This window comes from Saccopteryx bilineata, chromosome 1, assembly GCF_036850765.1.
Source record: "Saccopteryx bilineata isolate mSacBil1 chromosome 1, mSacBil1_pri_phased_curated, whole genome shotgun sequence".
NCBI lineage: Eukaryota > Metazoa > Chordata > Mammalia > Chiroptera > Emballonuridae > Saccopteryx > Saccopteryx bilineata.
The window spans coordinates 79,373,606-79,389,370 of record NC_089490.1 but is presented as its reverse complement, the minus strand read 5'-3'; the positions used below and the strand labels follow the sequence as shown (position 1 = coordinate 79,389,370).

The following is a 15,765-nucleotide window of genomic DNA, read 5'->3' as shown; positions in this document are numbered from 1 at the left end:
GAAACATGAATCCAATAGTCAACACCTTTATATTTGGTCATATGTGGATTAGTGAAGAGTATCTGAAATTCTGGAGGGATCAGATAGGAAGTGAAAGAGAAATGGTTTAATTTTTTTTTGAGAGAGAGGAAAGGAGAGAGATGAGAAACATCAACTCATAGTTGTGGCACCTTAGTTGTTCATTAATTGCTTCTCATACGTGCCTTGACGGGGGGGCTCAAGCTGGGACAGTGACCCCTTGCTCAAGCCAGCAACTTTGGGCTTCAAACCAGCAACCATGGGATTATTTCAGTGATCCCACGCTTAAGATGAATGAGCCCACTGCTCTGCCAGTAACTTCAGGGTTTCAAACCTGGGACCTCAGAGTCCGAGGTCAATGATCTATGTATGGCACCACCACCAGTCAGGCTAAGGTTTAATTTTTTTTACAAAGGTATAATTAATTTATTAAATGCTGTAGGTCATAGGTAGCTGAGGGAGGCGGGCAAGGATCAAAATCTAGTAATATTTTATATAAAGAATCACAAAATTGTAATCATCATTATTACTTCATTTAGTCCATGCTATTAATTCTTGTTGATCTTGATCTTTTTGTTAACAGTTTTATGATCCAGATTTTTCTCAGAGTTCTCTAAATCTTTATTCGGGTCAGTGTTACACTTTTATTATTATTATTTTAAGATTTTATTTATTGACTTTTAGAGAGAGGAGAGGAGAGAGAGAGACAGAGAGAGGAAGGGAGCAAGAAGAATTAACTCATACTGATTGCAAGCCTGGGGGTTTCAAACGAGCAACAGCAGCAGCGTTCCAAGCTGATGCTCTATCCACTGCACCACCACAGATTAGGCTGTGTTAGGCTTTTATTTATTTATTTATTTATTTATTTATTTTACAGAGACAGAGAGAGAGTCAGAGAGAGGGATAGACAGGGATAGACAGACAGGAACGGAGAGAGATGAGAAGCATCAAACATTAGTTTTTCATTGCGTGTTGCAACACCATAGTTGTTCATTGATAGCTTTCTCACATGTGCCTTGACTGCGGGCCTTCAGCAGACTGAGCAACCCCTTGCTGGGGCCAGCGACCTTGGGTCCAAGCTGATGAGCCTTGCTCAAGCCAGATGAGCCTGCGCTCAAGCTGGCAACCTTGGGGTCTTGAACCTGGGTCCTTCCGCATCCCAGGCTGATGCTCTATCCACTGTGCCACCGTCTGGTCAGGCTGTGTTAGGCTTTTTTTTTTTTTTTTTTTTTTACAGAGGCAGAGATAGACAGGGACAGACAGACAGGAACAGAGAGAGATGAGAAGCATCAATCATCAGTTTCTCGTTGCGCATTGCGACTTCTTAGTTGTTCATTGATTGCTTTCTCACATGTGCCTTGACCGTGGGCCTTCAGCAGACCGAGTAACCCCTTGCTGGAGCCAGCGACCTTGGGTCCAAGCTGGCGAGCTCTTTGCTCAAGCCAGATGAGCCCGCGCGCGACCTGGGAGTCTCGAACCTGGGTCCTTCCGCATCCCAGTCCGACGCTCTATCCACTGCGCCACCGCCTGGTCAGGCTGTGTTAGGCTTTTAAAGTTATCAGAAACCTAGAGTACTAGTCAGGGTTTTGTTTGTTTTTTATGAATCTCTGAAGATGAAACACATTGGTAAAAACATTTTTGTCACAGTATCAGAGTGAAACAATAACTGTCTGCAAATGAGAAGACTTAAAAATGGCCGTGGTTAGAAATCTGGTGGGAGTTCTCATATACGTATATACATATAAATGAGGTAATTGACTTAGCTATCCATCCCTAACTTAGTTTGACCGTATATAAAATTTTTTTTCTCAAAAAAAAAAAAAATCTTCCACAAACTTCCTGCAATTTCCCTAAACCTCCTGCAATATACATATATACCTTTCAGTTTTTGTCCTATTATTTTCTTTCTTATTATGAAATATTTTGGAGAAGGAAAAAAATTTCTTTTTCTTTTTTTACCAGAAAAAAACACCCCATGTCCTTTATATCCAATGAACACATTCTACTTTTCTTCCCACAACAAAATTGCATGTCCATACCTCATATCTTCTACTGAAAACATACATTCTATTTTTCATATACAGTTATGTTGTTTCGTCCTTATTAGTCTTTGCTAGTTTTTTTTAAAAAATCATAGCCCTTTTGCCCTGGCCAGATAGCTCTGTTGGTTAGAGCATCAGTCTGAAGCACAGAGGTTGCTGGTTCGGTCCCTGGTCAGGGCACATACAGGAACAGATCCATGTTCCACTTTCTCTCTCTCCCTTCCTCTCTGGCTAAAAATCAATCAATAAAATTAAAAAAAAATCATAGCCCTTTTACAAATTAATTTTGGCAAGTGAACTTTTACAGAGTCTGCATTTTAAAAAGACCTCATTCTTTAGTCTCTGTGGGTAGTGTTTTGGTTAGTTCCTGGGTGTTTATATTTCAAAGACATAGTAAGAGTCACAACTTTCAGAGACAAAGCCTAACTTTTTAATATTATACCAGGACATGTTAGAATTTTAGAAATTTTTAATAAGTTTTGGAGCATTTACATTAATAAAATATCTACATATATAATTAAAGGTTTTATATCATTTATTTGATAATGTCTCCCATGCAATTTTTTTCAAATGTTTATTTTATTGATTTCAGAGGGAGAGGAAGTGAGGGGGAGAGAGAGAGAGATTGAGCTGCTCCATATGTGCCCTGACGGGGGCAGGGGGAAGGGGGTCAAACCAGCAACCTCTGCGCTTTGGGAGCTGTCCAGCCAGGGCTCCCATACAATTTAACATACCATGTAAATCTATTTAAACAGTTTAATATTTCTCTTTTATAAAGAGAGAGCATAAATGTTTTGAGGTGTTTAAGGGGCTCTCTGGAATACCTCAAAGTTATTCTTAGGTCAGTAAGACATAATTTAAAGAGATCTTTTTTTAAAACTTTTTTATTTATTTTATTTTATTTATTCATTTTAGAAAGGAGAGAGAGAAACAGAGAGAGAGAAGGGGGAGGAGCAGGAAGCATCAACTCCCATATGCGCCTTGACCAGGCAAGCCCAGGGTTTCGAACCAGCAACCTCAGCATTTCCAGGTCGACGCCCCATCCACTGCGCCACCACAGGTCAGGCCAGTAAGACATAATTTAGAATCAGGTATTGGACCGTGGCCAGATGGATAGCTCAGTTGGTTAGAGCAGTGGTCCCCAACCTTTTTTGGGCCATGGACCGGTTTAATGTCAGAAAATATTTTCACAGACTGGTCTTTAGGGTGGGACGGATAAATGTATCACGTGACCAAGACAAGCGTCAAGAGTGAGTGTTAGACGGATGTAACAGAGGAAATCTGGTCATTTTTAAAAGATAAAACATCGTTCAGACTTAAATATAAATAAAATGGAAATAATGTAAGTTATTTATTCTTTTTCTGCGGACCGGTACCAAATGGCCCACGGACCGGTACTGGTCCGCGGCCCGGGGGTTGGGGACCACCGGGTTAGAGCATCGTCTGGAAGTACAGAGGTTGCCAATTCACTCCCAGGTTAGGGCACTTACAGGAAAAATCTATGTTTCTCTCTCTCTCTCTCTCTCTCTAAAATCAATAAAATAAACAAAAAATGAATCTGGTATTGGGAAGTTTATTAACTATATCAAAAATTTTAAAACATTTGGTCAGATAGAATCATAAATCATTGTGGAACAATGCTCAATGAGATAATGTTTAATTTTCTATTCAACCAAATTAAAAATAAAAAATTTCAAAGGCAAATACACAATGTTACATAGTTGTAAGCAAAAATTTTTTTAAAATTTCTTTTTAATTTTATTTATTAATTTCAAGGAGAGGAGAGAGAGAGAAAAAGGTGGGGAAAAGAATGTAGTACAGGTATTAAGAAGCCAAAAGTAGGTAAACTTAGATTTACTTAGTAATGAATGTTTCAGTATTTTATCTTATTTGGAAATTACCTATTTAATCATTTTTATTTTTTAATTTAACTTAGTAAAACCTTAAGGTTTCACCTGACCAGGCGGTGGCACAGTGGATAAAGCGTTGGACTGGGATGCGGAGGACCCAGGTTCAAGACTCCGAGGTCGCCAGCTTGAGCACGGGCTCATCTGGTTTGAGCAAAGCTCACCAGCTTGGACCTAAGGTCGCTGGCTCGAGCAAGGGGTTACTTGGCCTGCTGAAGGCCCGCGGTCAAGGCACATATGAGAAAGCAATCAGTGAACAACGAAGGTGTTGCAATGAAAAACTGATGATTGGCCCTGGCCGGTTGGCTCAGCGGTAGAGCGTCGGCCTAGCGTGCAGAGGACCCGGGTTCGATTCCCCGCCAGGGCACACAGGAGAAGCGCCCATTTGCTTCTCCGCCCCTCCGCCGCGCTTTCCTCTCTGTCTCTCTCTTCCCCTCCCGCAGCCAAGGCTCCATTGGAGCAAAGATGGCCCGGGCGCTGGGGATGGCTCTGTGGCCTCTGCCTCAGGCGCTAGAGTGGCTCTGGTCGCAACATAGCGACGCCCAGGATGGGCAGAGCATCGCCCCCTGGTGGGCAGAGCGTCGCCCCTGGTGGGCGTGCCGGGTGGATCCCGGTCGGGCGCATGTGGGAGTCTGTCTGACTGTCTCTCCCTGTTTCCAGCTTCAGAAAAATGAAAAAAAAAAAAAAAAAAATGAAAAACTGATGATTGATGCTTCTCATCTCTCTCTGTTCCTGTCTGTTCCTATCTATCCCTCTCTCTGATTCTCTCTCTGTCTCTGTAAAAAAACAACAAACCCCTAAGTTTTCAACTTACCAAAAATTTTGAAAAACTATTTTAAGTACACATACAATAAAACAATTCTGAAAGAGTTCATCAAAAAAATCTTTTATTTACATCTATTTAATTTATTAATTATTAATATAGGCTGGAACAAAAGTAGGTTTACAGTTGTGAGTATGCAAAACACAGTTTATTCTTCTATCACTATTTATTAATTATTGTAATATTTTCCATACAAACAAAAAAGTAAACCTACTCTTGCCCCACCCTGTAATTATATTGAGATTACTCATGAAAATTTTATGAGACATTACACAGAGCCAATTATTATCCCGAGTATATTCCTGTTGACAAGCCCTGCAAAAGAGATAACATGAACTTATTTTTTGTAAACCCAGATAAAGTAAAAATATATTAAATGTTAATATCTCTGAAGTCACATCTGTTTTATTAAACTAAATTTAAATCAGCTTTAATATTAAATATTTTCCTAGATCATGTTATACTGAAAAGCATTTTGGTTAGTTTCTGTTATCGTTCTTAATTTATTTAAGCATTTAATATTTTTTTCTTCTTTTCCCAAGTGAGAGAAGGGGAGATAGAAAGACAGACTCCCACATGTACCCCAACCAGGATCCACCCAGCAGCCCCCATCTGGAGTTGATGTTCTGCCCATCTGGGGCTATGTTCACAACTGAGATATTTTTAGCACCTGAGGCATGGGCTCCACAGAGCCATCCTCGGCACCCAGGGCCAACGCACTCAAACAAATTGAGTCATGGCTGCGGGAGTGGAAGGCGGGGGCACAGGGAAGCAGATGGTCGCTTCTCCTGTGTGCCCTGATCAGAAATTGAATCCAGGACATCCACAGGCCAGGCTGAGTAAGAGAGAGGCTTGAGCCTGACCTGTGGTGGCACAGTGGATAAAGCATCGACCTGGAAATACTGAGGTCGCCGGTTCGAAACCCTGGGCTTGCCTGGTCAAGGCACATATAGGAGTTGATGCTTCCAGCTCCTCCTCCCTTCTCTCCTCTCTCTCTCTCTCTCTCTCTCTCTCTCTCTCTCTCTGTCTTTCTCCTCTCTAAAATGAATAAATAAAATAAAAACCGACGTGGTGTCATTGTTAAAAAAAAAAAAGAGAGAGAGAGAGAGAGAGGCTTGAACTTTAGAGGACTTCACAGTCAAAGAGAGGGCAGTCCATGGAAGCAGTGAGCACAACAGAGGCTCTATAGCTACCATGCCTGGTTCAGGGACACCAATCCACGAAAGTGAAGCCACTTTGTTTTTTTAAATTGATTGATTTTTAGAGAGACAGAGAAAGAAAGGAAAAGGGAGGGAGGGAGAGAGAGAGAGAGAGAAAGAGAGAAACATTCATTTGATGTTCCACTTAGTTATGCATTCATTGGCTGCTTCCTGATGTGCCCTGACTGGGTATCGAACCCACAACCTTGGAATTTCGAGGTGATGCTCTAACTGATTGAGGGCTGATGAGGCCACTTTAGATCCCACTCCTGACACCAGATATGTTAACCTAAAGTTAAAAGGCTTTCTAAGTGAGAGACAATATGCATTTATTTGAGATCAAAGAATAGCTCTTTGGGAACCACTGATTCAGGCAAACGCTCAAATAATGTTCCAGTTAGGAGACAAAGACAAAAGGTATTTATTTATGAGAAAGGGAAGGGAACACTTACATCAACAGAAGGAAGGCATTGCTATTGGTGCAGGTAATGTAACAGCAATGCAAATTCTAAACAATGTTTTTAATTTTTAGTCTGGTAGTTGTCAGTCCAGTAATCATAATATTTGCTTTCTTATTATCTTTGCAAACAGTCCTTTGGGAAACAAGGTCGCTCAGGCCGGATACTAAGGTTATTTTGCCCAGTGTTAACATCTTAAAGGTTTGAGGCATAAGATGCGCAAGGCAGTTCCTCTGGGATGGCAGCTCCTGTTCCGTTGTAAAGTGGCTTCATTTACGTTATTGTTTACACTCTTCGCTTCCTCTCCTTATCCTACCCCCATCATCCAAATCTCCTAGACCAGCCATTTGCCCCTTCTCCTGGCCCAAGTCATCACCTGCTTTTGGGGTGATAGCTCCAACCTCCCCTCTGGATCCCCCTCTCCACTTGTCTGGCAAATGGAGGAAACATAGGAAATAAAACATGCCTTTCTACCCTCTGTGGGGCTGACATTCTAGTGGGAGGGGACAAAGGAAAACAAAACTGAAAGGTGAAACAAGCAAATGATGAAACCACATGTGGGAAGTTCAAGGTGCTGTGGGACAAGACAGCGGCTTTGAGCCCTGAAGGCAAGTTATCCTTTGCTATTTTAAATGGGGGCCCCTAGTGCCCCCACTTATTTTCAGGTTGGGCAGAGGGAGCCCAAGGAAGTAAGAGTAACTTTCACAGGCTACTTGCTTCATGGTGAAGCCTGGAGGGTGTGCTCCAACCCACCTGCCCACCAGCCCATGAGGTGTGGCCTCTGCGGGTATGAGACAATGATGCATGTTGCTCTGTGTCTGGCTCTTCTTTGGAGAATGCCAGTCCCAGGCAGGTGTGCTTGTCAGTTCGGACCCTGCTGTGTCTGCAGTACCCAGACCCAGCTCATAATGGCCAGTGCTGCTTGCTTTCATCTCTGCCCAGACTGGAAATGTAGCCTGACAAAAACCCACCTTGACCAAACTTCAGTCAGGATCCTCAGAGCCCTCTGCTCCTTGTGGCCTCGCCCAGTATTAGCAGAGTCCTCACCCTTGAGATCTCATCACCCTGTCTTGCCTTCAGCAAGAATCTTGTCAAGTCAGTTTAGCAAATACCCCTCTACTCTTGATGTCTCCTCTTGGGTCTCTTCCTTCACACTGACTCCCCCTGCCCCCCAAGAGAGATTGTCCCATGACATGACTGCTGCCTGGTCCGTGAACGGGACTCAGGCCAGAGCGGGAGAGTGATTACTGCCAACCCCGCATAGAGACTGCTCAGGACTGATGTTCATTCTGACAGAAGTCAGCACCCCTCCCCTGCCTCCTGCTGTGTGCTTGTTCCTGGAACACGCAGTTGTCTTGACCTGGTCAAGCGCGTAGCGTGTAGAGTAATTTCTGTACCTGGGAGCATTCCTGTTCTAGTACCCGTGACTACCCTCTTTGCCCTATGTAATTCTCTGGCCCCTGCCCAGTGGTGTAGGGATCTGTTTGGTCTTGCAGCACCTACAACATGTTTTCCGTGTAAAATTCCCTTAATAAACTCTGTGAATTACCAACTAGAGTGCCAGCCTCTTTCTTTGTTTTTCCCCTGCCTTCCATTTGCAGAGGTAGATTTCCAGTTTGGGACTTTCCCTGAGTCTGTGTGTACCGACACCCTGCCCTCCGCTCTGCTCCGGGCTGTCTGTGCTGTACTCGGGTGGAGCTCAGTCTTCCCCCGCTACAACAGTCTTCAGTGAGGTCTTCCGTCCCATTCTAACAGGTGTTAGAGTAACTTTTTCTGAAACAAGCCCCTGCTCAGAACCCCAGGTACCTGAGGGAATGGGGTAGCATATGGGTTCTGCCACCTGTCAGGAGGGGCCTACAGTGTGGCAGTGTTTAAAGCCTGTGGGACAAAGAGGCTGGACAGCTAAGCAGGCCAGTTGTTGCGAAGGGAGTCTGAGCTCAGGGAGAAGGGGCTGGGGCTGCTCCTGTGCTGACACATTAACTTGCTGCAACCACGAGGTAGGTAGATGGTGATTCATTACCAAGGCCCAGGTCAAGAGGCTGGGTGGTGTCCGGCCACTTATGTAACCTGTGGGCATATATAGGGGCACATGGCCTGTGGGACTCTGGCCCACCTGCCAGCTCTGGCCCTCTCAGGATGAAGGTGTCTGTGGTGAGTTTCCCAGACCTTGCACAGACTGGCCCTGCTGACTACTCACCAGTCACTGGCTGTCCTTCATGGAAGGTGGTAGCAGCCCTCTTCCCCACTGGTTCCCACCAGCCTGCTCCTTCCGCCAGCCTGCTGACTGGGCAAAGGTCAGCAACCCAACACCTAGGCTCCCACTACACCCAGGTCTTGGGAAGGTGATGTGTGTAGGGTCTGAGCTCCCTGGAAGCAGGCACCTGGCTGACATTCACTCTGCAGACTAGGATTTACCAAGGCCACCAGCTGGTGCAGGAGCCAGAGGTGGGTGTGCTTCAGAGGGGCTCTGCTGCTCTGGAATGAAGAATGGCCTCAGCTGCTGACCCCCAGCTTAGTCTCGTGCTCTCAGAGGAGTGTTCCCACTTCCTCACAGAGCTGGCATCATGTAAATCAGGGGTAGTCAACCTTTTTATACCTACCGCCCACTTTTGTATCTCTGTTAGTAGTAAAATTTTCTTTCTAACTGCCCACCGGTTCCACAGTAATGGTGATTTATAAAGTAGGGAAGTAACTTTACTTTGTAAAATTTATAAAGCAGAGTTACTGCAAGTTAAAGCATATAATAATAATTATTTACCAAGTACTTTATGTCGAATTTTCGCTAAGTTTGGCAGAATAAATCTTTATAAAGTAACTTACTATAGTTAAATCTATCTTTTTATTTATACTTTGGTTGCTCCGCTACCGCCCACCATGAAAGCTGGAACTCCCACTAGTGGGCGGTAGGGACCAGATTGACTACCACTGATGTAAATGGTTCAATCCCCACCCAACCAGGGCCCAGACCCTTCCCTGGTCTACAGGCCTGAGGCAGACCCAGAGGAAGCCAAGGACAAGGGTGGATTCCGGAACTATACCGTGAGGACCCTGCCCTGCTCTAACCCACATTCCTTGGCCCCCCTAAGTTCCTCCCACCCCACCCCACCACCCAAATCCTACCCTGGCCCCTGCTGCAACCCACATTCCTGGCCCACTATATCCACCCTACCTGCCCAAGCTCCACATCTTGCTTTGCCCCACACCACTCAGTCCCTCCCGAGGGAGGGCAACACTATCCTTGGCACAGGTCCAGTGCTGGCCCTTGGGGAAGCCCCCATTGCACCTGTGAGGTCAGCTCTGGAGAGAGAGGAGGCAGTGGACCCCCTGGGTAGGAAGCACAGGGGTTGTCAGCCACCTGGCTGATCCTCTGGCTTACAGTCCGGCCCCCTCCTGGATCGCGTCTTCGCCACCTACAAGCTCATGCACACTCATCAGACAGTAGACTTCGTCAGGAAGAAGGTACCTGGCTGATTACTTTGTGGCAACTCTGGGGGGGGGGGCTGCATCCCCCCAGTCTCAAGTGCAGGGTGGATGGAAAGGAACTGGGCCCTGATCTGGCCTGTGGTCCTGCTGACCTTGCCTTTTCTGGCCCAGCACACCCAGTTCAGGGGCTTCTCCTATAAGAAAATGACTGTCTTGGAGGCTGTGGACATGCTGGATGGGCTGGTAGATGAGTCGGACCCAGACGTGGACTTCCCCAACTCCTTTCATGCCTTCCAGACTGCAGAGGGCATACGGAAGGCCCACCCTGACAAGGGTGCGCCCCAAGCCTGCCCCCTTCCTGGCTGTGGTGGGAGTGGTGCTGCCTCCAGGGCAGGGGTGGGGGGCAGAAAGGCTGCGCTTTCACAGCAGGCCCTGCCCAGACCCTGCCCAAGCCTGTTCCTCCCCGGCCCTGGCCCCAGCACCCCGCCAGCCCGACTTGTTCCTCTCCTTCCCAGACTGGTTCCACCTCGTAGGGCTCCTGCACGACCTGGGGAAGATCCTGGCTCTGGCGGGAGAGCCCCAGGTGAGGGCAAGGATGGACAAGTGTTGACAGGGAGGGGCCAGGCCAGCCTTAGCTCTGGGCTTGGGGCACCCATCTGATGAAGCAAGCCAGTCATGCTCACCCACAGCTGCCTGTCCCTCCCCAGTGGGCAGTCGTTGGAGACACCTTTCCAGTTGGCTGCCGTCCCCAGGCCTCTGTGGTTTTCTGTGACTCCACCTTCCAGGACAACCCCGACCTCCAGAATCCTCAGTACAGGTGCCCCTCTACTACTGTTGGTCAGTCCTGTCCCCAGGGTGCTTCTTCACCCCTCACCCTCCATCTCACCCTGCAGCACGGAGCTCGGCATGTACCAGCCACACTGTGGGCTTGAGAATGTCCTCATGTCCTGGGGCCATGACGGTGAGGCTGGTTAGAGGCTGGCAGCAGGGACAGTCGCCCATGGTAGGTGCCACCCCTCTGGGTGCCTGTTGATGATCCCCTGTCTCCCACAGAGTACATGTACCAGATGATGAAGTTCAACAAATTCTCTCTGCCTCCAGAGGTAGGTTTCAGGGAGGAGCCATGCTGGGAGTCAAGCCCAGCCTGGCCCATGCTGGGTGTGGCACCATCCTGTCCCTAGGCCTTCTACATGATCCGATTTCACTCCTTCTATCCATGGCACACGGGTGGAGACTACCAGCAGCTGTGCAGTGAGCAGGACATGGCCATGCTGCCCTGGGTGCAGGAGTTCAAGTACAGCCATCCCCATGGAGATTGGGAGGGGATGGAGAAGGGGACTGGGGGCTTCTTTATGAGTCATTGTCCCTTCTTTGCTGCAGCAAGTTTGACCTGTACACCAAGTGTCCTGACCTACCAGACGTGGACAAGCTGCGACCCTACTACCAGGGGCTCATTGACAAGTACTGTCCTGGTGTCCTGAGCTGGTGACCAGACCGGCCTGTCCACTTGGCGTAGGCCTGGATGGGTGCCCCTGAGTGACAGCCACTGTCAGGCACAGTAACAATCCACTCCAGCCTCTCTGGGAAACTCCAAATGCCCACCTCCAAATGGTCCGTGCTCCTCACCCTAGTGGCCTTCCGAAGGTGACAATAAAGACCTCGAAGCAGCTCGAGTCTGTCACTGAGCCGCGGCGTGTTGTGGTTGCAGGGCAGTCTATGTGCAGGGAGGCAAGACTATGGCCTTTTGGATGTGTGTCCTGCTGTGCCTGTCGCCATAAACATCTTGCTTATCCTTCCAGCTCTAGCATCAGAAGCTGGGGTCACTCTGGTCACTCCTTTTTCTCAAAATATTCACCAAGTACTCTGGGCTCAGTTTCCTTAAAAAAATAAACAAAAAACAAACAAAACAAAAAACACCCCCCCCCACCTCATAGCTAAAAGAATGCACCACAGAAATGTACAACAAAGGTCCAGAGTAATTACTGTGAACATGACCCATGAACAGACACCCCAGGTGCAGCTCCCATATCTTCTCAGCCAATCACCTCCTTTCATGTGGTTTCATCCCTTGCATGTGCCCCCAATGCCATGACTTAGCTGGCTTCCTCTCTATATCCTAGCAGTTTATTTATTTAAAGAAAGTGGCTTTTTTGTCTCAGAGAATTCCTCCTGTTGGGATTTGCTGATGAAGCCCCATGGTATCTATTAATATTTCCTTGGTATTTTCCACTAATAAATAAAGTTAGAGACCTGATCAGATTCAGGTATGTCCTGTTGGGGGCAAGAACACTTCAGAGATGGTGGTGTATTCTTTGTTGGAGGCACAGGCTGTATTCAGTTTCTTCTAAGAACGTCCTTAACCCATTGGAAGGCTGGATAGCAATGTTTGGTTGCATCGTGCCCTCACACATCCAAAGGGATCCTGCAGTATCCAGAAGCTCTTCCTACTGCTAATTGATTACCGTTTGTGTCGGGAAGGCAAGCATATGCTTGCCTTTCTCTTAATTTACCAGTTTGTACCATCCTTCAACGGCAATCAAGCCATCTGTTTTTCTGTTGAGAACATACAGATTTCAACTGACAAGGGGGTGGCGCAGTGGATAGAGCATTAGCCTGGGACACTGAGGACCCAGGTTAGAAACCTCATGGTTGCCAGCTTGAGCACAGGGTCACTGGCTTGAGCGTGGGACCATAGACATGACCCCATGGTCACTGGCTTGAAGCCCAAGGTTGCTGGCTAGGGGTCACTGGCTCAGCTGGAGCCCCCCAGTCAAGCCACATATGAGAAAGCAATCAATGAACAACTAAGGAGCTGCAACTATGTGTTGATGCTTCTCATGCCCCTCCCTTCCTGTCTGTTTGTCCCTCTCTGTCTAAAAAACAAACAGAAAATCCCTCCACCCCAAAAATACAGATTTCAGCATGTTTATACTTCAGTTCATTGAAGTCTTATCTGTACTGGTGCTCAGTCTCATTCTTGCCAGTCCCATGACACAACCGCATTGGCCTCTGGGGATGTCTTGCTGTCTGCTGTGACAAAACATCCAGACTGTTAGTTTCCTGTGTCTGACACAAGCTATCACAAACTTGTTGGCTTGAAACAACTGACATTTATTCTCTCAAGTTCTGGAATCCAGAACTCCGAGATCAAGGTGTTGGCAGGGCCTACTCCCTGCAGAGGTTCCCGGGAGACTCCTTGCTGTTTCCAGCTTCAGGTGGCTGCTGGCATCCCCAGCCCTGGCTGATATCTCTGCTCCACTTCCACATAGCTTCTCTGTGTCTGTCTCCCTCTGTCTCTCTCTTATAAAGCTACTTCTTATAAAGATACTTATTACATTCAGGCCCCCCACCTCCGCAATAATCTAGGATGCTCTCAAGATCCTTAAATTAATTTTATCTGTAATATGCTTTTATCAAATAAGGTCACGCTCACAAATTCCAACAGTTTGATATAGATATGTTTGGTGTGTGTGTGTGTGTGTGTGATTTAGGTGGGGGGGCAGCATTTATCAGCTTACCACAGAGGCTGTCCCAGACCTGGAATTTCTCTAAGGAGCCCTGGTTTCTTTGAGTGGAAAATGGTATTTCAAATCCACATGTTGGGGGCTGAAGACTCAATCACCTCTCTCTTTCTTTCTCCCTTCCTTTTTTCATAAGAGGAAGTTTATTTAGAAAGTTTCAGAGGTAGTAAAAGTAAGCCAGCTGGGCTGTGTGGACTCAGGAAACAGGTTACAGAAGCAGAAGAAGGGCCCTTGGACCTTAGGAGAGAGAGGGGCAAAGGTAATGCATCCGGGGGAAGAAGAGGGAGACAGGAAAGGTGTGGGTGTGCTCCCGAGAGGGAGAGTCTGCCTCAATCACCTCTTGAACGTCCACCTTCTTTCTGATCCCTGGTTGTGGCCATCAAAGGCAGTGCTGATCATTGCCTTCCCTGCCCCGCTCAGGCTGCTGCATGTCCAAGTCCTCCTGTCCTGCCCAAACGCTACCCTGGTCTTCCCTGTGTACCCCAGTGCCTGGCATCGGGAGAGAACAGGCTCAAGTATGTTTTGGAGACTTTGCCCAAGCTTGTCTCGTCTCATATGCTTCCTTTCAGAAAACTCCTACCTGCTCTGAGCTCTTTCACACGGTTGCTGGGCAGCCTCTCCAGGGCTGGGCTGCTGTCCTTCTCTGCCTACTCCTCCCAGCCTATGAGATTGGGCAGGGAAGGTGCACCAGGGTCAGGGAATCCCTCCCTGGAGCTGCTCCATGGGGTTTGTAAGGTGCTGGGGAGGCAGAAAGGAGGGATCGGAGCCTCAACTGGACTTGGGCAACGGAGCCATTTAGGGCATGTCTTAGGATAGACGGGCCTCTGCCTTCCTGAGATCAGGGAGAAGGCAGGTCTCAGAGGAGGCTAGGGTGGGGAAGAGAAGAATAAGCCCCAGAGTTGCAGGAGGGGAGGGAGAGGGTGCTCCACAGGCTGCCCTTTGGGTCCAAAGTTGCCACCCTGATGTTATCCCTGGGGAGCCTCCCCAGTGCAGAGCAAGAGTAGCTGCCTTGGCCCCTGTCCCTGGGCCCCCAGAGCCTCTTTGTGACCCTTGCAGACCTAAGCTGGCCATCAACAAAAAGGCTCAGGTTGAGGGGGAGGGCAGTGGAGGCCAGGGCCCCATATTTCTGCCCACTCAGGAAACTATCCAGTCTCACTGGGGGCCTGTGGGCACTGGGGCAGCTGAGGAACCCACAGAGGGAAGGCTTGGCTCTCCTTCTAGCATGCGCTGCCATTCTACCTCCCTGAACCCTCTGCCTCCCTGCTCGTGGTCCCTCCTCCAGCTCTTCCTATTCAACTCCGGCAGAAGCCCCTGGTATCCACCTATTCCCACGGCCATACTGAGGCAGAAAATATGACATCCAAATGGAGGATAACAGACATCCAGACAACTTATTAGAGGAAGAGGATTTATTAGTAGCCGTCGGAGTACATGAAACTAGTAACACTAAAGCAGGAGCTCCCCGAAGTTAGATTTCTTACATCTTATATACCTTTTACAGTGTCTATGCAAGGGGCGCGTGACAAGTGCCTGATTCTTTGACTTCTTTGTCTGCAGACCTACATGACTTTTGTGTCTTTGGGAGGGGAGGGGGTAAGAGGGGAGGGTTATACTGTCTGTCCTTGCCTATTCACATATCCTGTTTTCCTTGCTGGTTCTACAAGTTTATTTCAGGGAGCTGATAAAGGGGCTACAGCTGTAGTTTGTTACTTTTCAAACTTAGCCCTTTGAGCCTTTCCTCTCTCAGTTAAAAACCCTGAGGTCACTGGCTTGAGCACAGGATCACAGACATTGCAGACCCTCTTTCCTGCATTCTTCTGGTTTCTCCCCTCTCTATTCAGCACCCTTCTAATCAGTAACATCTCTCTTTAAATGAACCAGTTTACACTGAGAAAGTGGGTTGCAAGTGATAGACTTAGAGAAATCTAGAATTTGTTTCCAGGTCTGTTTCAGCTGAAAGTTGGGAACACCCCACTGATAGTGGAAGCCTGGCAGTCCATGCCCTGCAGGAGCAGAGCAGCTAACTACGGCCTTTGCTACCCTGCATGGAAGAGCCTATTGAAGGTATTAAGATTCATAAACAGAAACCTCATTTAGATGAGTTGGGGGCCTGTTGGGGAGCCCTTGTGCTCACCCCTCATCTACTCTGAGGCTCCAGCAGAGAGGAGGAAGATCTTCTGCCTGGCAATCACTCAGCCAGTGAAAGACTGTTGCAGCCCAGCCAATGAAAAGCCACGACCCTTCCAACTCCAGGTTTTCTCCAATGGCCTCTCTGTTTTCAACAGCTCTTCTGACTTCATATTTTTTCCTTCCTTTGGTCTGGGGACTTTTTCTTGGTTTGCTACTAAGTTGTGTTCCAGAATTGCAATTCTTT

General features: G+C 47.5%; 1 protein-coding gene across 6 annotated transcripts; it reads left to right on the top strand.

Moving 5' to 3' along the window:
* Positions 1-8,524: 8,524 nt before the first annotated feature.
* MIOX (myo-inositol oxygenase) lies at positions 8,525-11,538 on the top strand. 6 transcript variants are annotated; one of them, XM_066253046.1, is made up of 11 exons: positions 8,545-8,598; positions 8,779-8,892; positions 9,406-9,486; positions 9,826-9,906; positions 10,042-10,204; positions 10,386-10,453; positions 10,560-10,687; positions 10,764-10,831; positions 10,924-10,973; positions 11,052-11,164; positions 11,251-11,538. In XM_066253046.1, exons 4-11 carry the CDS (start codon positions 9,868-9,870, stop codon positions 11,357-11,359), a joined length of 738 nt encoding a protein of 245 aa, XP_066109143.1. In that variant the 5' UTR covers positions 8,545-8,598; positions 8,779-8,892; positions 9,406-9,486; positions 9,826-9,867; the 3' UTR covers positions 11,360-11,538. The 6 variants fall into 6 exon arrangements, with proteins under 6 accessions (XP_066109137.1, XP_066109140.1, XP_066109143.1 ...); XM_066253041.1 differs by lacking the exon at positions 8,545-8,598 and adding an exon at positions 8,649-8,741 and having other exon boundaries at positions 8,851-8,892; XM_066253040.1 differs by lacking the exon at positions 8,779-8,892 and having other exon boundaries at positions 8,525-8,598; positions 10,578-10,687.
* The last annotated feature ends 4,227 nt before the right edge of the window (positions 11,539-15,765 follow it).

Bases quoted from the DNA above. Each gene is read 5' to 3' on its own strand.
- MIOX (XM_066253041.1), top strand. From the start codon at position 8,664: ATGGAAGGTGGTAGCAGCCCTCTTCCCCACTGGTTCCCACCAGCCTGC. The intron at 8,742-8,850 runs GTCAGCAACCCA...TTCACTCTGCAG, and splicing joins AGCCTGCTGACTGGGCAAAG to ACTAGGATTTACCAAGGCCA. The intron at 10,974-11,051 runs GTAGGTTTCAGG...TCCTGTCCCTAG, and splicing joins AATTCTCTCTGCCTCCAGAG to GCCTTCTACATGATCCGATT.